This window comes from Ylistrum balloti, unplaced genomic scaffold (genome assembly GCF_031769215.1).
Source record: "Ylistrum balloti isolate Yb309-2 unplaced genomic scaffold, AGI_CSIRO_Ybal_v1 Utg370442, whole genome shotgun sequence".
In the NCBI taxonomy this organism is placed as follows: Eukaryota; Metazoa; Mollusca; class Bivalvia; order Pectinida; family Pectinidae; genus Ylistrum; species Ylistrum balloti.
Window position 1 is genome coordinate 351,978 of NW_026782295.1, and position 23,698 is coordinate 375,675.

The 23,698-nt window shown below is 34.8% G+C and overlaps 2 protein-coding genes across 3 annotated transcripts; both read right to left on the minus strand.

Moving 5' to 3' along the window:
* Nucleotides 1–5,891: 5,891 nt before the first annotated feature.
* On the minus strand, nt 5,892–14,242 carry LOC132554768 (lysosomal aspartic protease-like). 2 transcript variants are annotated; one of them, XM_060219079.1, is made up of 9 exons: nt 14,156–14,242; nt 13,105–13,255; nt 12,285–12,408; nt 11,826–11,944; nt 11,130–11,329; nt 10,664–10,786; nt 10,225–10,372; nt 9,658–9,756; nt 5,892–6,619 (listed from the first exon to the last, which is right to left on the minus strand). In XM_060219079.1, exons 1-9 carry the CDS (start codon nt 14,215–14,217, stop codon nt 6,455–6,457), a joined length of 1,191 nt encoding a protein of 396 aa, XP_060075062.1. In that variant the 5' UTR covers nt 14,218–14,242; the 3' UTR covers nt 5,892–6,454. The 2 variants fall into 2 exon arrangements, with proteins under 2 accessions (XP_060075062.1, XP_060075061.1); XM_060219078.1 differs by lacking the exon at nt 5,892–6,619 and adding an exon at nt 7,512–9,159.
* A 2,895-nt stretch (nt 14,243–17,137) lies between these two features.
* Nucleotides 17,138–20,046, minus strand: LOC132554764 (uncharacterized). Its single transcript, XM_060219072.1, has 2 exons — nt 19,962–20,046; nt 17,138–18,967 (listed from the first exon to the last, which is right to left on the minus strand). Exon 2 carries the CDS (start codon nt 18,962–18,964, stop codon nt 18,257–18,259), a length of 708 nt encoding a protein of 235 aa, XP_060075055.1. The 5' UTR covers nt 18,965–18,967; nt 19,962–20,046; the 3' UTR covers nt 17,138–18,256.
* Nucleotides 20,047–23,698: the final 3,652 nt, after the last annotated feature.

Genomic DNA, 23,698 nt, shown 5'->3' on the forward strand with positions numbered 1-23,698 from the left:
TAATTATAATTAATAATAGATAATCAATCGATATAAAAAAGTTTCTGATTTACCCAACGAATCAATTAAAGCATATATTCTAAAAATGTAATCATACGTGATATTCAGCCAGAAATGGCTTACAAGACACTGTTAAAACATTGATTACTCACTTAAAGTGCTACGTCTCCGGAACATATTGTATAAATTATTAGCAAGTGGAATTTGTAATTCCCTGCAAGACATTATAAAATCAAATTTTTCTAAATCGTTAAGGCTTAAAAAATCATTTCTTATTTCGATTCCTGCTCTAAATAAGGATGATCTAATATCATTATATACATTACATTCAATTAAAAAGTGTATCTCATCCTCTATCGAATTATTTACATTTGTACATATTTTGCAAACACGGTTCTCCAATGGAATCTCAGGTTTGGTAAATCTGCCGGTTTCGACTGCAAGAGGTAGAGAACCACATCTTAAATTAAAAATTACCCTCCGTTTACTTTTTTGTGTCACGAGTTTGACATAAGAATCTGGCGCTAACTCAGATTTAAAGGTTCTGTATGTTCTCAACTTGTTACCGTTTACACTATTACTATCATTCCACAAGCTGTTGTACCATTCCTCTGTATCTATAGTAATTAACTTTTCTTTAATATTTCTTATCTTGTTTCTAATAGAAAATGTCGAGTTTACAATTTCACTTAATTTTTTCTCTTCTATGACTGTAATAACTCTAGAATCCCAGGATTTTTTCAACCTTACAGACCATAGGTGTACTTTTTTCATAAGACGGCTGTCGTTACAACACTTTATTCTTAAAAACAGGCGTACCGTTTCTAAAACCTGATTAACATTACAAGAATGCCATCCCATATCACCTCGGAGGGCTAAGTTACTTGATCGACGGGAGGCGCCTAAAAAGTATCTACACGCTTTGTGGAGTACAGTGGACACCTCACGGTATTTATTTATACCCCATATTCCACAGCCATAAAAAAGAACCGGTTGAACTAAAGTTTGATATAACTTGTTAAACACATCATATGTCATTTCACCGGCATGAGAATATTTTACATACAACGATGTTAGTGCTCTGCTCGCAGATTTACAGAGTTCTTTTACAGTGAAATGCAAATCCATGTGCTCCTCAAACCATAGCCCCAAGTACTTGTACTTAGTATTTAAGGCGATAACTATATCACCACATGAAAACGTGTGATCAGTAACAGGCATGGAATTATTTCTAAAGTGTACTACATTAGTTTTATCTTGATTTATTTCGATTTTCCACTTTTTACACCACATATTTAATACATTCAACATCTTTTTCATTGACTTTTCGTCGGGTCCAATGAGAGCAATATCATCAGCATAGAGAAGAATGGAGATGACACATGATTCTATATCTACTCCACATTTTAAATCATTAATGTCTTTAGCTAAGTCATTTATGTACATGGAAAAAAGTGTCGGTGATGCGTTACAGCCTTGTTTTAAACCTTGCTTCATAGTTACAGGTTGAGTAAGAACACGGTTTATTCTAATTCTACATTCATAATTAAAATATAAAGATTTAATAGCATCCAAGAAATATCCATTTAAACCATAATGTTCTAGCTTAGCCCACAAAAGATCTCTGTTTACACAATCAAATGCTTTCTTCATGTCAACAAAACATACAAAAGTAGATTTTTTCTGGATTTTTCGGTTATTTATGATAGAGTACAATAAATACTGGTGATCTAAACAACTTCTATTCTTTCTAAAACCGTTTTGTTCATCTACAAGTAATTCATTCGTTTCTAACCATTTTGACAACCGATTATTTAAAACATCGGCGTAAATTTTACATGGGATAGATATAAGTGCGATTCCTCTGTAGCTTTGAGGATTCAATGGATCCTTTCCTGCTTTTAAAATGGGGTTAATAATACTCTGTGTCCATTTGTCTGGTACTATGCCATTATTAAAACAATGAACAATAATTGTATATAAAAGATCAACACAAACTGGGTTTCTGAGGACATTGCTCTGAATATTGTCGATACCGGCCGCTTTATTTAACTTAGCGCGATAAACAGAATCTTCAACTTCTTGACGGGTTATAGGTAGGTTCAATATAGTACTGTCGGTGTCGAGCTTAGGCCCCAATATACTTTCTATGTCTTCTGTTACAACTGTAGCGTCTGACGTGTCAGCGCCTTGAAGATTCTGGAAAGAATCGTACCAAACTTTTAAAGATTCATCACAGTTTTTCGTAATGTTACCACTTGCATCTCTCATTGTATTTGGTATGGTATATGATCTCTCTCTTTGCATACCAAGCTGACCTATTTTCTTCCAGAAATCGGTAGGGGAATTATTACACATGTCGAGCAATTCATCTTGTTTAAGTTTTTGGTATCGGTGCTTTTCTTGTCTAAGTGTTTTATTAAAAAGTTTACGGTCATTTATATATTGAATTTTTAGTAATCGCTTTAAATTTGCATGACCCTTACACTTAAGCCATTTTCTTTCACTTTCATTACTTTCATTTCAGTTCTGTAACTCTTCCGTCCAATAAGGTTTCCGTCGCAGAGTAGAGTTTATTCTCCCCATACTATCTCTAACCTTTAGTGTTGGTAACTTTGCCTCCATTTCGCTTTCTATTAACTTAGTAAAGTCGCTGTACGCTTGGTTAACATCGGAGGAAACCTCTAAATCATGCTCTATTTCGTCAATTGCCGTTAAAATTTTCCTCATTGCATCATCATCATAGATATATGGTCCTACTGTATACTGGGTTAGACAGAGACCTATTCCCGTGTTATATAGATGTATGGTCCTACTGTATACTGGATTAGACAGAGACCAGTTCATGGATTATGTATACGTATGATCATTTACCATACAGAAAAAGATGACATAAAATAAAAATCATTTACGATGTTCTGCTGTAATTTCAGTTCGTTATCGCTGTATATTTCTGATGTTTTATTGGCGAAGCTTGACGTAAGCACAAGAATTTTCTCTTGTTCAATGAAACTTTAAGTTAGATATTTTATATACAGTTTCCCATTATCAGATGGTGTTCATACGGAGTGAGTTACTGACAGCACAAATTTTTATGCTTGTGTTATGGATTCAAGTTCAAGGTTAAATGTCATTAATTGTTCATGTAGTGGTTTTAATGTTGGAGAAGACAATGATTAATCAGAAGATTTTGTTAATATAAAACCACAATGAAAGCCGAGAACACCTTTCTAACAAGATTATAGATATCATTATAAGATGGCCTGACAGATCTATCCACACGTGACACTCCTCGTGGATCACGTGGTCCTCCTACAATCTGATAAATCGTGTCACACGACAACATAAGGTCTACATGCCTATATATGATAACCCAAAACGTATCATCTTGTATTTCGATAAAGTCACCTTTCTATCGCCAAGATAACAAGAGACCCAATGTCCTGTATCGCTGATACAGTTCCCACAAAATGAATTAATTCAAATCTAGCAGAACGAACTGCAAGTGTATAATACTCAAGGTTTAACTTGAATCTTCAATCTTATGCATCCTTTTCAAATGGACTATGACCCTTATGGCCTTGGTTATGGGCCAAGTTTATTGTGTCTGCAATGTTTGTCAAGATTCCAACAAGTCTGCCCATGTGACATTGAATATAGATCAAGGTCATTCATATCCACAAATGTTATCGGGCTTCATCCCAAGAACAAACATTTGGTTAATCACTAGAGGTCATTTGAGTGCTCTGGAAAGCTGATTTTAGTTTCTTTGTGGGGCTTTATCCGAATACCTACCACGGTTTATTTGTAAATTTTGCACATTATCTTCTTGACCATATGTAAGACGAGCTTGCTGCTTAATATGTTATCAAGAATAATTAAAGCCAATTATTATCATAATTGAAGGTTTCCACAAATCAATTTCTATTTATCAAGTTTTATACCACTTCCTCCCAGAGACCAACTAGATGAATATATGTATCGAGATTAATCGCATTGTGCACAAATTTAGCCACTGTGACCTTGAATATAGGACAATGTTATACTTATCTACACCGCACCGTTTATTGGGTTTTATTCTAAGACTAGTTGAATATCAGGATTCTAGATTAATGAGTTAATTCAATTAAAATCTTTGAATGTTTTCAAAATCATTGACTGACCCCTGGTACTTTTTTCACAATGTCTTTCGTTGCAAATTATTTTATCGGGCATCTCACGACTCTATACATGTATTTTGATTACTCAATGTTTTAACAAACGTTGCTGTGACTTTGAATTTCGGTTAATAGTTTCTGATAGTTAACTTTCCCCCGGGAACCTAGGAAATGAATATCATTACTCAAAACATTTTAAGTAATAAAAAAAAGGAAAAAGCAAAACAAAAAATGTGTGTATGATAGATAACAAGTCTGGCTCTTTTGACCACGAACATGGTTCAAGGTATTTTTTTCGCAAACTACGTTGGGCTTTCTGCAAGAAAACTATCTGTCGAATACCAAAATTTTCAGTTTGTTTGATAATCAATTATTTAAAGTCGTTAAATGTTTAGAGAAAGTGTTACCTCTGTGATATACATTACGATAAACGTCATTTCTTTTCGCACAGGTACCGACCAGCTTCATGAATATCAAGATTAATCAGAAAGTGGTTTACTGTCTGAACAAGTTTGACCTCACCTGCCAAGGGTAAATTCTGTCATATTTGATCAAAGTCAGACAAGACACGTTCCAAGGAAAAGTTTACTCAAATTCCAAAGACAAGGCCGAATACTGTGTCCAGTACGGTTAGCAATTGCCGGGTATATATTGTGATTCTCTTGTGGTGTGAACTTTTTCAATTGTTTGACAGTTAAAAAACATTATGTGAAAATGGACTAGTTAAAAAAAATCATGATATTGTGACCAATTATACCAGATTTTGACATTTTCCAGCTTAGTGAACACGGGATACGTGGTTAGCAGATAACACGAAAACTATCACTCGGATATAAAGTTTGACGGACGTTAACAACGACCACCTTCGCTTTGATCTAGCCGACTGAAAATCTGGTCTTCGGCTATCTTACTATATATGCAGTGCTTTTCTGTTTATCATATAGTACCTTTAGAATGGCACAGATATTGGATCTCTCCTTTTTCCACTGCCAGAAGAGCTGGTGTATTGGGGACAAATGTTATCATTGTGTAGCGGTCATACACGTGCTGCTTATTAATTTCATGCAGAACTAATTTAAATTTAACTGAATTATTAAATGATACAGAACTATATCTGCGCACATTTCTTCAAGCATTTGAAAAAATTCCCGTTCTTTTTCTCTTTATTGACGTCCGGCACCATTGTTGGGTCTGTATTTATTCGGTAAAAGCTTGGTCTTACTTTTCGTCTCGTTTTACTTTCCTTCGTTCTAATTCTTAATTACATTAAATTTGAAAATTCCTCTTATAAGAACTAGCGAACTATCTTAAATGATCAATTCCAAGGTTACCTGTCTGCCATTTGTTTTATTTTGTTTATCAAAATAATGCAACCAGCGACCAATGAGAACCTACATATAAATTTTGAATGGTCAATTCAACAATATCCACCACACCTCCACCCCACAACACACACGCACAAACAAATAAACTTTCACTGTCAAACTCACAGAGAGCCGTCGGTCAGCCATTTTGTTTTTAAATTAAAGATTGAATTGTCATCACATATCTACCAACCATCTGCACGTACTTAACTTATCTGCGCATTCCAGTAGATGACTAAGTTTCTGCCGACTAATAAGTTTCAGGAAACTATATATATGCTCAGGAAACTATGTTATGTATAACATATGATATTTCAAGGGTTTTAACTTATCTTGTGCTCTTATAATTGAAACACGAAAAAACAACAGATTAAGAGTAAAGAATTTTATTTTCTGAAACAATAAATGGAAACTGCTTTAGACATCATTGTGCAAAATAGACTACGATGTACATCGTTAATATCACAATATGGCATCTCACTGAGTGAGGACCCAAACATTGTACTAGCTTTTCTCAATAAACATTCACACACACTGTCGCATGCAGCTTTCTTCAAATAAAAAACCTTATCGGCAACGTGAACGTTTTGTATAATTCATTTCTATAAAAAAATCCAAACCAGTTTACAAATCTTCCCAATCAAATAACTATAAATACATCTTTACTAATTATACACCATCAGACAACACAACATCGAAACATTTCAAGTATGTGGAATCAGACAACACACAATAAGAGCTACATGTGGCAGGTATAGAGTTTTACATGACAGTTATGATATTAAAATGCGTCTTGTCCTGGCAGGAGGGAAACACATTTGTTACGTAGGAATGTGTCTCTTGTTAAGAAAAGTTAATGAAATGCAACAAGCAACAAAACAAAAACATGCAGGAATGGTGTATCAATGCACGCCATACATTTTTACACGGGTTTTAGTTTGTAGAGTGTGCAAATCCGACCTTGTTGTTTCCAAGGTCAAATTCGCTGTAGAATTGTCCGAGGAAAACATCTCCAAGAATCCATAAGGGTCCGAGAGGGGCGGGAACATCTATACCAGTAAACCCACTGAGGCAGATAGTCTGGCCTTGCTGGGAAACCTAACGAAGCAGATTAAGGTAGACACTGTTAGAATAAAACTATATCGGGTTAGCATGCTTCGGGAATCAGTATGTTGTGAATTATTTTAGGATTTTTCTCAGAAATAATATTAACTGAAGAAAGCTGAAATAAAATGTTAATAGAACAGAATTGAAAGAAAGGAAAAAAACATTTTATACAAAGAAATGTCAATAAAAGAGAAAAAAACATGAAAGCTAAGTATTAGTAAAGCTATCAACCACCACCTGAAATAAACGACATGAAGGTGCTAGTATTCTACCAAACAGTGTGCGGGTACTAACAATCTACCTTAATGATACTGATCATACATACAAGTAGTGATAGGACTACACAAAGAATGCCAAAACATGCATTAAAAAACATTATAATCCGAAATTATATTTGAAGTATTTTCCATGCAATCCACAACATCTAGTCAAAATAAGTAAAAGTGACACCTTGTCAACTAAAAAAGCAATCATTGTAAATTAATGTCATAAGTGAAGGATTATAATTCATTTAGATTAAATTCTTCTTTCCACATATGTATTTATCCGATTATATTCATTTATTTAAAGCCTAAGATAACAGATTTATCTATGCTGCAGACAGTGTCCTAAATCTGATGGACAAGTAAAGGCCTGTATGTTACTTGAACTAGAAACCTGTTTATCGTTCAGAGATACCTTCACTGCCCTTAGAGACATTGAACCTGACCAAGTCCACAGATAAACTGTTATCACTACAGTCCTTCATTCACACACAAATACACTTTATAAGCACTTTACTGCTGTACAAACGGAAATGTTTCAAGTTTCACTATATCAAAGTGTGTCCATCATAGCTTAGTCAATTTAATCCACACTAAAAATACACAAATTTGAGGACTGGTGGTTTTATAAGACAATTTTATTTTATATTTGGGACAGAAATCACGGGTGAGATCGTGGGACAACTTCATTACACAATTCATGACTTAATCAGTAAATTAGCCAGATGATCAACATCGCTAAATATTAACCATATTAGTGTAGAATGGATTCCACATGCAGACTAGATTGATAAGGACTGGCTGATTTTTTAATGCCACTATGATATTGCATTAATGTTTTCCTGTCATGGTTTCTCATGCCAATTAAGAATTAAAAGCAAATGACCATTCTACACTGCCACTATTATGCAATACATGTACCTGACTGCAAGGTGAAGTGGAAGAAATGTGACAAATATGATCTTCACTTTTGACCATGTTACTAATGAAATTCCCAACAACATCTCAAAAATACATGGAATATCAAAATTACAAAATACAAAAACAATTAGCACTTAGTATAGCACAGATCTGCAATATTTCCACTTTCCTTTCTAATTGTCTCTTTCCAACTGTAAAGTTAAAATTGTGAGTCCAACTATATTAAAGTATGTGTTTCCAGAAATATTTAGTTCCTTAAAAATATCATTCTGAGTACAGAACTTGGGTCTCATATCTATATCACCTATGAAACCATAATCATTTACATCACATAAATCATAACATTTTTTTATATTTTAACTAAAAATATTGAGATTTCATAATGAGATGAACTTGGATCTAACAGTTGTTTTGTAGTATCATGTCATTACTATTCAGATCTTTATTCAATATTGGTAAATAAATCCAATATATTGTTGATGACAATTAGGTCCAAGGTTACATGCACAAGGTTTGTCATATACTGCTTATATGTCCAATTAGGTACTGGATCAATAGAAATATATCCTGAAGACTTGTAGCAGCCTTCACTGCTAAATCTTTTATGTATCTAACAGTAAATATTTCTTTTGTTGATAAAAAAGTAATTTCCCAGAATTAAAATCTGGTAGATTACTGAGTAAACCTTCAAGTTATCACATCATTAAGTGCTTCTTTTTTCCATTTCATGTCAAGACTGATGTTCTAGAAAATCAACCAAGAAAAACAAAATTGTATTTCAAGTGCTCTAAATGTTGGTAAAAGATTCACGTAAGCCAACAGCCAGTTTACTGCTTCACAAAGACAGGAATTAATGTAAGAATATTGCTTGTTTTCCAATAATTTTTATACTCCGTTTGTTTTTTCCATTGTTCTTGCAATATGTTGATGTTGGAAATAAAACATTGTTTACAAATTTCATCTGAAATATGATAGCTTTTTCCAATGAAGTTATTTAACATCAAAATGAGAAACACTGTGTTTCCATAGTGATAGTTGTTTGATTGCAATTTAATGAGTGTTGGCTACAGTAAAGGGTAGGAGAGGTGTGCATCCTTAGTTCATAGGTATGTTCCAGTTGTGGACATTCTGGTCCCTCCAATCAAAATCAGGATGTCTGAAATCAGAATTAAGTGCTGTGCTACTGCTTCCAGACTTTGCAAATCCAACCCGATTATTAGCCAAGTCAAATTCAGAGTAGAATCTGCCAAGGAAGACATCCCCGAGAATCCACAAAGGACCAAGGGGAGCTGGGATATCCATTCCTATAAATCCACTGAGACATACTGTTTCACCCATCTCTGTTACCTGTAATAAGGAAACATTTCAATACAGAACAGACATTCACATAATTTACACATATCCTGATATGTTACAAGGTCCCCAAAACTATCACTGCAGTCGCATCCAATAAATGTTAGTTAGGGACTTACAATACTACACTGAATCCTGAAACTTAAAAACCAGTTACTTAATGTAAAAAATACAATGTAACATCATTCTATATATATGAAGAAAGTTTGTCAATGTAACCTGACAAAAAATAATTGTTTCTGTGAATTACAGTTCACATTGTTTTCTTAATACAGAAGCTTGAAGGTCAATCACTATGAAAAATGGTTCTATGCATTACCCCTACAACTACAGTACTCACATTATCCGAGTGTTAACATTTATATTAATTCTAGGCTTCAGTACCAGATGGCTTCAGCTGCTGCACACAAAGACATCATTTTGGAAGTTCATCAAAATATAAATCACTAATATAGAAAAAGTCTCCAGACAAGGATGTAAATACCAACTTACCTGAAGTATGTAGTCTTTACCCTGTAGGGTGAACATCTGGTTGTCAATCATGAAGGAAATAGGAGGCAGACTTGATATCTTGTCACAATCAACAGTGTACTAAAATGTATATAAAATAAACCACATGATGTATCTGTATTGTTGTGTTTCCAATAAATCACATATCTAAACAACAGCTCTTTAATTTCTATCACTCTTTGTACAGACTTTAATCAGATATTGTTAATATTAAGCTGTCTTACCCATGTATTCAGATTTTACCGTGTGGATTTAACATGAGATGAATGCTCCATAAAAACAAGTTTATTGAACACAAAATTTTAAAAAAAGGGCATAATTATGTCACCAAGGGATTTCGGGTCCTGAATTCGGTATACAGCTCATCCTCTTATCATGATCAATGTATACAAGTTTCATTATTCTAGTTTAAATGAAAGCAAAGTTATGCTCCAGACAAATCATTTTAACAAAAGGCAACAATTCAGCAACTATGTGCCCCATAAAAACCTTTTGGAGTGCATTAAAATATCAAGCTCTATACATTGCTATGGTCATCTCAAGACTTACCTCCCCTGCGGCCAATGGGGTGGCGCCAATTTGTTTGTTGAGTTCCTTGACCTCTGATGTGGGGCCTGCTAACAGGGAGGTTCCTGTGTCAGCAATAGCACTGCAGCCTCCTTTACAGTAAGATGAGGGCTTGCCATTTACCTGAATACTATGGAGACCACAATAGGTTTTTATTACTCCTAATATTACATCCTGGGATATTGAAAGTCAATTATTACTACATGTCAGGCTTGCCAAGGAAAGCATCTCTGTTTACAGAAAATCTGGGGAAACAGTACAGGATTGATTAAGGTTTCATTGATTGAGAAAAGAAAAGCTTTTTGTAAGTATCAACTGGCAAAATGACATTGAAACATAGACTGCCCTGATACTATTTTTAAATGCCCGGTAACTAAAGATGCCCTACAAGCAGTTTGTTCTTTTCGAACTAGTTACTTACCCAGCCATGTCAAACTGCCAGTAGCCTTTCTTGGTGATTGGAGCATAAGAAAAGTTACCAGAGTAATGTTTAGGATCACTGCCTCCCAAGATCAGCTCACCACCTTCTGATGCACCTGGGTTTCTGTTAACAGAAGTTGTACAGAATCACATAGGAAGTAGACTTGCTGCACATCTTTATTACAGTTTTCAAACATGAGTATGAAGTGTTCTTGCATCACCTATGTATTCCTTTTTGGTTTTGTCAATCTTTTGATCCAGTGTTAATAGAATTCTGCCTTAAAATACTCCAATTTCAAATGCTTTTGTTTTCTCATTTCTTGACAGTCGTGCTAAATTATATCACAATTGTGCTCATCTTCATATTTTCTTTTTCCAGTCTAAAGTGTTACAATAAGCATTATCATGATCTCTAAGATTGTTCAGATGTTTTAATGACTAATGACTTAGATGGTCACACATTTTACCTGTCAAGGTAGAAGGAGAAGACAGAGCTGTCAACAAGCTTCTGCTGTACCATGTTGTAAAAGACTGGCATCACATGGTCTACAGAGATGGTGTCGTAACCCATTCCTAGGATTCCATCAAACTTTGCAGCTACGAAAGTAATACCTGGTTGTGTAATGGCCTCAGCAAAGGTCTGACCCTTGACAGTTATGTCTCCAATCTGAAAAAATTTCATCATATTTTCATACCAACATAGTTGACAGTATTAGTTGTAGTACATTTGTGGTATCAGTAGTTGTAGGATTTCCTTTCAAACTGACACAACATGTAGAAAGAGATTTAATGAAGTGCTGTTACATTACTGGATCACAACAGAAAAATCAATGTAACAATGTGTGCATATTGCCAAAATGGAGATTCTCTAGTGCTGTTTATGACTTGATATTGACAATGATGTTGACAACACTTATAGTGTCTTCTCCAATGGTGTAGTTCATTTCATATCTGAAAAAAAATTGTTCTAATACTTCAGCAATAGACATCAACACCAGAAATTCTTTCACAATTTATAATTTATGGGAGTGTGGGTTGTATTAGTAAGCCTTATTTTTCCCGAAACTTTTGTTATGAAGTTGTAAGAAAGAAAAATCTAAAGAATATATTTTCAACATTTCAGTATTGTGACAAACATGAAAAAGATTACTCTGAAAACCTACCGTCACAGAGTCTGTACTGAGAAATCCTGTGAGACTGCCTGTGCCATAACGGATCTCAAAATTTGTACCATTAGCCTTGTAAGTGCTAGATTTGGTGCTGTCATATTTGTGGTGAAGTACTATAAGGCAAAGAAACAGCTGTATAAAAAATTTATGGCTCATAAAAAGTAAATTTTCATATAAATTTATCAACCAAAACAATTAATGTTCTGCAGGTCACATAAACAGGAATTTTTGTTATAGGACAGTTACCTTAATTACAAGTAAATCATACATTAAGTACATGTACTTTAAAATAAGATGGACATTTTTCATAATAAATTTTATGAAAATAGATTTACAATAATTTTAAGCTATTCATTACGTCACATTCAGTAATACAGTCAATACCTCAACAAATCTAGACAGGTACATGAAAACTTAATTTCATTATTAGGATGTGTTTGCTATCAAACTTACAACAAGCTATGTCAGTGATATGGCACTTCTTGGATGGAACCCAGAGATTTGAAGAACCAGTGTCAAATACCACCTGGAAGGACTGGGGTGGTGTCCCAATTGTGATGTTTCCATAATACTGGGCCTACAAATAAACAATTTAACATGAAACCAAAAACTTTACAGTTCAAGATTTCAAAATATCTCGTTACTTTGCCTTTTTTTCAACCTTTCAATACATCTTCCTTATTTTCATTTCTTTTGTTGTGTATTATTTTATTTCTTCCTCCATAAAAATCTTATTCTACTTTGCCTTTTTTTCAACCTTTAAATGTGTCTTCCTTATTTTTGTTTCTTTTTGTTGTGTATTTTTTTTATTTCTTCCTCCAAAAAAATCTGGTAACAGACTGAACAACCCTTTGATAAACACAGAAGTATCACATCGTGAGTTATATAGTAACACACAAAGAGACCATGTTTCATAATTACCAGGTATTACTTAAGCTTACAAATTTCCAATCACTGGTAAAATGTTAGTTTAAACAACATTTTTATCCAATATTCAACAATTTAATGCATACATATGATAAGTATGGGATGGGAAAATAAGCTTAGAGCCTATATTAATTCCTCTGCAAAATGGTTTAAAACAATAAATATCTTCCCTACTTAACAATTGCTGTGGGCCTGTCCACTAAAACAAAGGTTATATGGCTTTTAGGAGCATTTCTGAGTGACTATTGTCATTTATGGCAACAATGTCACATTATTTCAAGATAATTTTGTATCAACTTGGCTTACACATACAGTTTTGAACACATTGTGTATGTCAGTGTCTTACATCCATATAGTTGGATAAAGGTTCTGGGTCTGGTCCACGCAGACGTCCATCCCTGCCTAATAAGCCAGCATAGCGATTCTTCAGGAGATTAATACTTGTCCCAACCTCTTGTAGAGTTCGTCTCACACTCTTGACTTTGTGAAGCTTGATTCTGAAAGTGATACGAGAAAGAAAACCTCTTTGATTATGTATTGGATATAAAACCCACATAAACAAAATTTGGAGGGCATTAGTCATAAAGATGAGTACTTCAAAATGCTTTCCCAGTCCAAATGATTTGGCTCCCATCCTTACATGGGAGGTGAAAAGGAGAGAAACAATTTCATTACAAAATGAACATATTAATTATGCCATCCCTGGTTCTGGCCCAAACCTGTACAAGGATTACAGTGATGCATTTTATATCTTAAGAAAATTTAAAAACAAAAATACACAATTTCACCTCCACTGAATTGCAGACTAATATGCCAACTAGTGTTATTTCCGATAAAAACAATTCTATTTTGTATTCGTTCATTTTCCATCTGTGACTTTCTTTTCAATCGCTGTTTTGTGACAATACCATTTATTTTGCATCAGTCTGTTGATTTTGGTTTTATGACATAATGTACACTGTTTGTCTAAACAATAATCTCTGTATGTTTTGTATATTAAAATGTTCAAAAAATTAAATGTTCTTTTTTAAATCATTTTTGTTTCACCCCTTTCAACACCCATACCTTTATATAAAGAACTTAAGACAAAAGAACAGTTAGACGTTCTATCAATAATAATTTAATCTATAAAAAATAACCACTATATCGTATGCTTTGAGATACGATAATAAAAACTGCATGTCATGCAAATCTTTAAACAAAAGCTGATAAGCTGTAACGTATATACCGAGTCGGTATTAAAATTGTAGTTCGTGCCCCTGTGATCTGATCTGCTGATTGAAAGAGATGCATCCAAATATATGTCCAGACGATACCATTTGCATGTGTCTGTAATCAAATCTGTCGATCGACATCGCTGCCTCTTGTTAATGCGAATCTGTATAATGGTATCTTACCTATGCAGTGCAGAACTGCACACTATCACAGCCAACAAAGCGAAAATACCCAACACCTTCATCTTCAGATTCTGTGTGCGAATTACACACTAAGGTACGCAGAATATATAGCCTCTGGCCCTGAACAAGTACGCGGTCGAAACAGTGGTATATAATAGCTTTCGGTGTCTTACATACACATAAACAGGGCCTAACGTTGGTCACGAGATTTGTCATATGACACACACGCTGTGTGACGAGTACAGTAGAAGTGAATACCCTTAGTCAGTGATACTGAGATTGATATTATGTAGCAAATGAGTGTCATGCACAGCATTGGCCAGAGATGCACTTATAAATGATGTGTCATGTCACTTTAGACCATACTTTTTTTTTTCATTTTTCAACATTTTAAACTAGGATTGAATACATTACACCTCATCTTCGCATTGTAATTACATACAGTCTAAGGGAGATCACTCGCATACGGAATATCAAAATCCTCATAATCTGCAACAACAAAAGTATTTAAGAAATGTTTCGAAAATAATGACATCGGAGAGCATGAACTTTACCAGCACGCTTCCTCCATGGCCAGTCAACAGTGCTTTTGTTTCATCAATAGTACTTCCGAGTTTCATGATGACCTGGTATGGTTTAACCACAAAGCATCACCTTTAGAAATCACTAAAACTATAGTTTGCCTCTAATTTAAAATACAAACACCTTTTAAACCAAAGCTAGTAGACAGTCCTCTCTGCAATCTCTGTAACTCTGAAAAGGGGACTTAAAAATGTATTTTGGGAATATGATAAAATATAATACGTCTATCTGCTGCACAATTTATCTCGTAACCCGCAACCAGCCACTCCGCCTTCCCTCAGTTCTCATCCTTAAACCCCCTTTTCAATCGTGTAGACTACTCACTTTTTTCCTTGTTCTTATTTTTATTTCTGTTCTTCTTTGTCACCTCCATGTTGTATATATACCAAATTTCTTTATTTCAACTTATCCTAATCACTCTTGATGTAAGCGCGCGAGGGTAAGTGTGGGAGAAAAACAGAGAATCTGGAAAAAACTGTCCGTTCAGACATCGATGATGCATTTGATGAAGAAGAAGATGATGATGATGACATAACACAACGGTTTTTGCAGGTGTGTCGGATTTGTCTTGTTTAATGAATATTTTAAAATCTCGAAAATACACATACTTCAGTGAATTAGTAATGAATCGAAATGTGCATGTTGTTTATCAATTTGAGCTCGTTTTTAGACAGTGTCTATTTCATATAATTGGTTGGCGTTATACGGGGAGTACTTGTAGGAAAAAAACCCATTTTAAATCATGTCAATTTCACCGTTGTAAAATAATATTTACGTTTAGAAAAAATAAAAGAAAAGTACACAAATTCAAGAAAGCGAAAATGCTATCATAGTATTTTGATTCATATTAGAGTAAAGTGCAGAGCACCTATGCTCCATGCCTTTCACTTTCGGAGGTTTTTTTCTCGGATGTATAAAGTCCCGAAATCGCGTCCTGGACGTGAACAAAACGAGTTCTTCATGTTGCCTGTATAGAGCTTCGCTTTTAATATATTCACCTAAATCACAAATGTCATATGCTTTATTATCTTAGAAGAAAAGCGTTATACCACCGCAGACTATCACACAATCATTGGCAAGTTAGTTCTACAAATAGTATTTGATATAGCACATCACAGAACAAAAGCTATTTTTAAACTTTTAGAATAACATAACTCTTACTTATACCTTTATTCAAGAAGGGTCATAGGCATCTTTCAATAAATAATTGATCCATATCGTTGTTGTCCGTCATCTGAAAGAGCTTATTTCAAAATTATATTTATCTATTTTTTTATGGAAAAGCCCCCGCGGATGGTAGATAAACAGAAAAAAATAAACACAAATAAACACACATACACACTTGAAATCGAAACTAAAAGATCATATAAATTGTAGGTATAGAACGAACTCTTTACTTCTGATCTATCGAATGGTTAGAATTATTCTTGTCTACAAAATATACCATCAACTTATTGTTATGTAGCTACAGGCGATTTTTCGTGTATTTCAGTATCTATTTATTGTCTTTGTGTAAGTTGATCACACGGTTGTCTTGATATTCAGTGAATGTATTTTTGTGTATTAAGAGTTTTTCCGCTTTGTTGTTTACAGGTGTGTAAACTTATTTTTTACCAACAACTGAAATGATGCGCGGTATACGGAATACAGGTACACATTAAGTTACTTTAGGTAATGAAATGACGTCACATGTAACGTTACAATGGAGACAATAGATAGTGAGCGAGCATAACTTCAAATTTTTACGTAGAAATGTCCGTTTTCTTCTATTTTTTTCAGAAAAAAATTATCATGTGCTAATCAGGATCTTAAATTCGTCTCCATTTGATATGTGATTTATGATTTTTTTTTTCATTTTAAGTCACCCAAGACTTGCTAACAATAAACAGAAATCACAGACTTGTTTCACAAACTATATATAAAACGAAAACTCATGCAAAAAGTTTATACACATGTTTTAGATAAATGAAAGGTCTCTGTCCAGTTCACTTAAAAGTGTCGCTACTGCTTGAATTGGACATCGTGCTTCCAGTTCACGTGATAAATGTTTATATATAATCACTTTAATTTTGAATTGACCAGATGTGTTTCCGTGAATTCTGATTGTCCGAACTGACATCAGGAAAAAAATTTTAATGCTGACAATACTTTGAAAAGTGATAGGAAGTAGTTCTTTGTTGTTTTCAATGTCATGATTGATTAAATGTTAGTTTTTATCTAAATTTGGCATTCAGCACTGTCTGTTATGAATGTGTAAGACGAAACGAATAACTATGTTATAAATATATTTGAATAACTCTGAAAATGATGGAAAAGTACAAGTCTTCTACATGATTCCCTAACGAAGAGCCAGGCATGATTTCATCTCTTATTTTTATATCGAAACTTTTTTTTCACGGCTGTACTTCTGCAAGTACATAAATTTGCACTCAACATCTCTGAAAACATATGGCAAAGACTTCCTTGAAATGGTAAATATATATATATGTTTTATTTCATCCACTGCATCATTGCTGAATTTGTCATGTGTTACACAGAAGTAAAAGAATCCGACTTCAATATTGGTCATGGATACATTTTCAATTGGTGCTATATTGCGGCGTTAATGGATAAGACGATTTAATATAAACAGAGTGTGAGGCTAAAGAATGACGCCCTCGTGAGTAGGAAGGAAAACTGTGAATAACGAGCAAAGATAACGAGCCTAGTCTCTGGAATGAAGTAGGACTGTAGACAGCAAGCGAAGTCTGTAGACTGAAGCAAGGCTGTAACTAACGAGCGAAGTCTTTGGAATGAAGTAGGACTGTAGACAGCAAGCGAAGTCTGTAGACTGAAGCAAGGCTGTAACTAACGAGCGAAGTCTTTGGAATGAAGTAGGACTGTAGACAGCAAGCGAAGTCTGTAGACTGAAGCAAGGCTGTAACTAACGAGCGAAGTCTTTGGAATGAAGTAGGACTGTAGACAGCAAGCGAAGTCTGTAGACTGAAGCAAGGCTGTAACTAACGAGCGAAGTATTTGGAATGAAGTAGGACTGTAGACAGCAAGCGAAGTCTGGAGACTGAAGCAAGGCTGTAACTAACGAGCGAAGTCTTTGGAACATGAAGATAAATTGTTTTAATTGGTGTCATTATATGCTCATTTTTTGTATCATATTTCTATTGTATATAAGCGATAATTGTCTCTAGACTCTGTCATAATCAAAGACCGAGAGCATCTTCGGAATGACATCACAATTTCAGGTTATAGAGATCTGACAACTCGAGTTTTTAAGACATCAATGTGAAAGAATCTGTACCCTGTGATATGTATTAGTTAATAGTCATTTTGTAAGTTAATCATGCACCTTTTCACACTCATATGTCCTTTGTTAGTAATTACGGAGATAATCTGATTATGTACTAGAAAAAGTAGTAGTGTCGTTAAGAGTTCATATAGACAAGCACCAAGAACAGTCAGCATGAGAAACGGAAACCCTGTATAGTCCACTGAGCTGCTGAATGGCATTTATGAACATCATGGCTACAGTTCGCTGAGCTTCTTCACAGCGGCTGCTGTATCGGCCCTGGAGAGGTTCTCGGCATAATATCTGTACACTGCTGTTATTTTCTTATCATCTGCAATCGTAGGGACGACACTTGGATGCGAGTGACAGGCTTCCATCCATTTATGGAATTTCCTGTACCGGTCATTGTTTGGAACTTCAAAATCACGGTAGTGCTTTAACACGGGGCCGAATCGGAGGGTAAATGGACACAACATCATGTCCACCATCCCAAAGGTCTTACCACTGAAAAAGGGGCCTTCGTCGCTAATGGCGTCGGAAAACTTGGCCAAATCCTCTAACAGTGCCAATTTTATCTTTTCTTGTGGTTCCTTTTCCTGGGCAGCCAACATCTTGTAGAAAGGCGGTACAAGTTTTGAGGAAATGAATTCGCTCCATATCCGGACTTGTGCCTTATCGTATGGATCTTGTGGTAGGATCTGTTTGCCCTCCGACTTGAGCTCGTCCACGTACTGTATGCAAACGCCCGACTCAAAGATAGAGGTTCCGTCCTCCCGCACAATAACCGGCACCAGGCCGTTAGGGTTTACAGCCATAAGTTGAGGGGGCTTTTCGTAAGGGTTGATCTCCACGTAGTCGAACGGCAGTCCCTTCTCAATGAAAGCTATCCATGCCCTCTGAGCAAAGGGACAAAACCAGGCACAATATAACTTAAGATTGGGCATTATCTGTATAAAAAGAAAGAAAAGAAACTTGTATTTTATATTCATTGTTAAACTTTATCATCGATACACATGAATAACTGTTGTTAACTCCGGGAGAATCTTAAATCATATCATTATTATTATATTGAATTAATGAAATTAGTTCACCTTCCTATCTATACTCTAGCATTTCTTTAAGTAAATTTTGAGTTTTCAAAGTTGCCTCATATAGATCTCATCATCTAATGTCCCTAATATGAAAGTTTGGAAAGACCTGCCGATCGCCAGTTTTCATGGTATTGTTACAGTAAACGACAGTTTTGAACAACCGTACACTATTGTACTCCATCTAACACCGCCCATATACTCAACCAGGATTATTTTATAGAGGGCTAACAAAAGTCGCGTTCACATAATATTTACTAATGGTGAAAATGGAAATTAACATACAAGTAACATCCCAGTCTTCCTAGCCATAACAGGGAGTAAACGGACGGTCTGTCTGTCGATTTATGGGGATAAGATTTGCAGGATTTTTCGACGAAGTCTTCGTTCTATCGCTTAGCGATATTTAATGCGATTTCAACCTTCAACCGACAGGATACGCTTAATAAAGAGGATATCACGGACTTCCGTGATTATACACCCACAAAGTCTCCCTATAGTGTACCGAGTGTATTACAAAATACACTATAGATTGGTGACTCTGGGCCATTCCATATAGTGTACTCTTGGTCCTCGACACGGAACAGTATTACACGGGGTGTTTTGTCACTCCGGCCGTAGACTTAGAACCACCACTTATAAGTGGTTGTCGATTAAAAGTTCTAATTATTCACCTGTGACAGATAACTCTTTATTTCTAACACGAGTGTTCTACGCGTTATTATCATGTCTCTATTTATCTTTAAAACATCAGTCAACCTTCAATATAATGTAGTCGTGTGAGGATTACAATGACAATGTCTGACCATATAGTAAACAGTTGCAGCCGTTCTCAATAAATCGCATTACTTACCGCTCTGTAACTGGTGTAGTCGCTGGTACTCCGTGTTCCGTGTACATCTATACCTACACTGACACACGGCAAATTCGCCCCTCCGATGAAATGGCCCGACACTGTTTAAATAGCTAGCACTTCACACTAACAGGTCGGCACTTTACGTGTATGCTATTTAGCTAAAACATGAACATTAAGTGACACGTTAGAAACAACAGTCCCCTGAGAATTGAACGTCATATAAATGTAAAATACATCATAAAATTTCCTCGATAAAGCTTGATTTTCATTTTATTATTATGTTGTTTTTTCAAAATCAAAACTTCACATACGTATGATTAAAAATAATGCTAGATTATTCATTCATATCTTTATTCCTCCAAAGTTTTTAATATGTCGAGTTATGAAAGACATCGAGAAAACAAATATGATTGACATAGTTAGAAACATACAGGACATAGATGAATGTTACTTAAGGAAATAAGTATAGGGAATTAAGTATGAAACATAACGTATAAAAGATAGTTAGAGACATACATGGAAATACTACAGAATATACAAAGCTAGAATGTCACGTAATGCGAGTTAAATTGACAGATAAACAATATATATCATGTATTTGGCTTTAATCACTACAAAGTTATCTCCTTAAGTAGCGTAAGAAAGGATTTAAGAATTTAAACCTCTTTACACTTGTTAACATATACCCTGACTGGATAATCAATGACAATTTTGGAAGAAATAAAAACAATATGTAATGGAACACTATGCCCGGATGCAGCAAAATTCTGAAGTTGGACATGAACATTGCACTGTGTAAATATGATCAGTTGGAATTCGGTTGAAATAAATTTCCCTATGTTATGTGTTGCCAATTCATACCGCGTGTTACCTGTACATGTCATTCAAGCGACACAAACTAGCGGCAGACAGACGTGATATATTATGCTGACGCTGCTTCACATCCTCTTTATCTGAAGTAGATACCAATCACTTGTTTATGGACATTGACTCAATAGATATTAAATTTGAGGACAGACTGCTAAATAACGTAAATGTTCAGTGCTACCTTTGTATACACATTTATTATAATAATGGACAAGTTTAATCCTTGTAGGAATTTTATTCCTTGTCAATGACATTTTGTGGTGTAAAATGGACATAGACTCCTAGAACTGTGGACTACCGTTACAAATGTGTTAAAAGATATTTAGTGGTATGAGAGATTGATCATAATATACATGTATATTGAACATGTATATTGTAATATCATTGGCATTTAAAACTCATTCATATTTCATGTTATTTCTTTGTTAACTACTAACTAGTATTTAATTAAGATGTTAAAATTTAAGGTTTGATGTTGACTGTCAATATTTTATTACTATTCTTAATATACATATTAGTATCATGAAAATGATTCCACAGGTAAGTTGTTACCTGAGAATCGGTCACTTTCCAAAAACAGCCCATGGCCTAACCTGTGTAACATTTTTTCTCTGGTTCTTTTCCACAGATGTGAATAGTACAAATGTCCAGAAACAGTATGATGAAGGATGATATTTATTTACACATGTATCAAATACATTCTCACAATTTTTTAATCGCTATTGCATCACAAAGAGGTATCTTTCAATTCCCTTTAATTACTCCTAAATCACTTACCAGATACAAATAGTTGATTTTGTAGTTTGCTCTGTATGGATTGATCTTCATTCTTACCTTTAAATATTAAACACTAAACTCGTCGTCTTGCCTAGAATCATCTTCAAAGTTTACCCTGTGTTTCTTTATCCCATGAGTATAATATTCTATCAAAACCATTATGCTCAACATTTTTACATTCATTACAACATTCACATGCTGGATCATCAATAATGTTAACTCTGTACAAATCATATTTGAAGCTACTGCAAGCATGGAAAACGTTCAATTATCTATTTTCAATATTATGATAAATAGATGATAAATCAGGATTGTATTGAATTTTTAAACAGTTGATGGATACGAGTTAGTGTTTCGGCAGATAGACTAATATTGCGAATAAGACGAGAAATCAACATAATTATCTCGACAAGCCATGTCCTGTCACCATAATGAGACCTCAAATAACACGATGGCAGAAATGTGCCACCATAGAAAGGAGTAAGATTATGATGAAGTTTTTACATAAGTGAAAGTTTTTTTTAAAGTTTCGTTCTTTCCGATAATGGTTGTACAATGTAGTTGGATATTTTATATAAGGATTGTTTACTTGAGAAAGAAGGCATGCTTGTAATAATTCTAGCTGTTTCAAGGAACACCTGTTCCGACTTGTAAGTTACGTCTATCAGAGAACAACCATCCCATAATTTAAGCATATTCTAAAACGTTTTTCTACTCATTAAAAATCTTAATTTTCTTGATACCGATATTTCTTTGTCACGTTTTTTGAATTTCTGTAATATGTTGCCGTCCTGATATGTTTTTCAATCAATTTAAAAGACTCTCTCTAATACCATACTCCTCTAATTTAATGAATAGATCCCTATGCCATAGTCAAAAGCTTTTGATATATATATACTAAAAGGATAAAGAGACGCAGGTTGAACTTTAAACCAGAAATTTAGTTTGATATCGGGCTTCATTTAAAACGAAATTTTGTATACTTACAGATAAATTAAAGCTTAAAAATTTCCAAAGTCTGTATTTTGCATCTGACAATTGGTTTAGAGGTACTAACGATTAAATTGAATGGACCCATAGGATTTTGAAATTGAAATTGAACTGAGTCATCAATATCTTGTGTGTCCGCCGTTTGATGTGGTCACGGCCCTTATTCTTCTGGTCATAGAGTTGATGAGAGGGTTAATCCTTCTGATGGGGATGTTGTCCCACTCTTCAATCAGAGCTCTGGTCAACTGCTCTCGAGTAGCAGGGGGTGGCTGGCGCTTTCGAACCTGTCTATCCAACTGGTCCCAAAGATGCTCGATCGGGGACAAATCAGGGCTATATGGCGGCCAATCTAGTGGTTGAATGTTGTTGTTGGCCAGAAAGACTTGGCAAATCCTTGCTACGTGGGGCCTAGCATTATCCTGCTGGAGGGTTAGATTATGCTTCTGTAAGAAAGGGATAACATGGGGTCGGAGGATCTCATCTCTATACTTAGCTGCTGTTAAAGCCCCAATATACGTAAAAATCACTATAAAAACAAACTTTATCTTATTTCCCCCATAATGTATGTAACAAAACAAATACTTTCCTTTAATTAAAGAAAATAAAACTGACTGTTTTCAATTTAAATAAAAATTGAAAAAAATGGAAAATAAACAATGTGGGACCCACAATAATTCATACAATACCGCTCGTAGCGATGACATTGCGCATGCGCATATTCCGCGTATGTAAACATGGCAGACACAGTACAGACGTTCACCAGTCGCTTCCTTTTTTTTCCAATCATACATCAGGCCACTTCTGAATTTTTACGTTATAATTGTGCGTCGTATCGTTTCTAAACTACTTATTCCTTCTAATAATTTCCCTAAAACTGAATGTTTATCACAGGAATACCTCAAGTCTACGACAAGACTTCGCAAACAATGTTTGTAAACAAAATCTTACCGTAGACATATCTGCATGTGCTTCCTCTATAAGTAGAAACCTCAACTCTCGCGAGATCAGGTCATGAACTTTCCGACGTGGTTCGGCAACAATCGTAATTTCGATGGCGGCGTGTTTAAAATGGAGGTGTGTTTACAAATAGCGAGTTTCAA

Bases quoted from the DNA above. Each gene is read 5' to 3' on its own strand.
- LOC132554768 (XM_060219078.1), bottom strand. From the start codon at position 14,217: ATGAAGGTGTTGGGTATTTTCGCTTTGTTGGCTGTGATAGTGTGCAGT. The intron at 11,330-11,825 runs GTAGGTTTTCAG...AAATTTTTTCAG, and splicing joins TCAGTACAGACTCTGTGACG to ATTGGAGACATAACTGTCAA. The intron at 9,160-9,657 runs GTAAGTTGGTAT...TCCTTATTACAG, and splicing joins GTAAAGACTACATACTTCAG to GTAACAGAGATGGGTGAAAC.
- LOC132554764 (XM_060219072.1), bottom strand. From the start codon at position 18,964: ATGCCCAATCTTAAGTTATATTGTGCCTGGTTTTGTCCCTTTGCTCAG.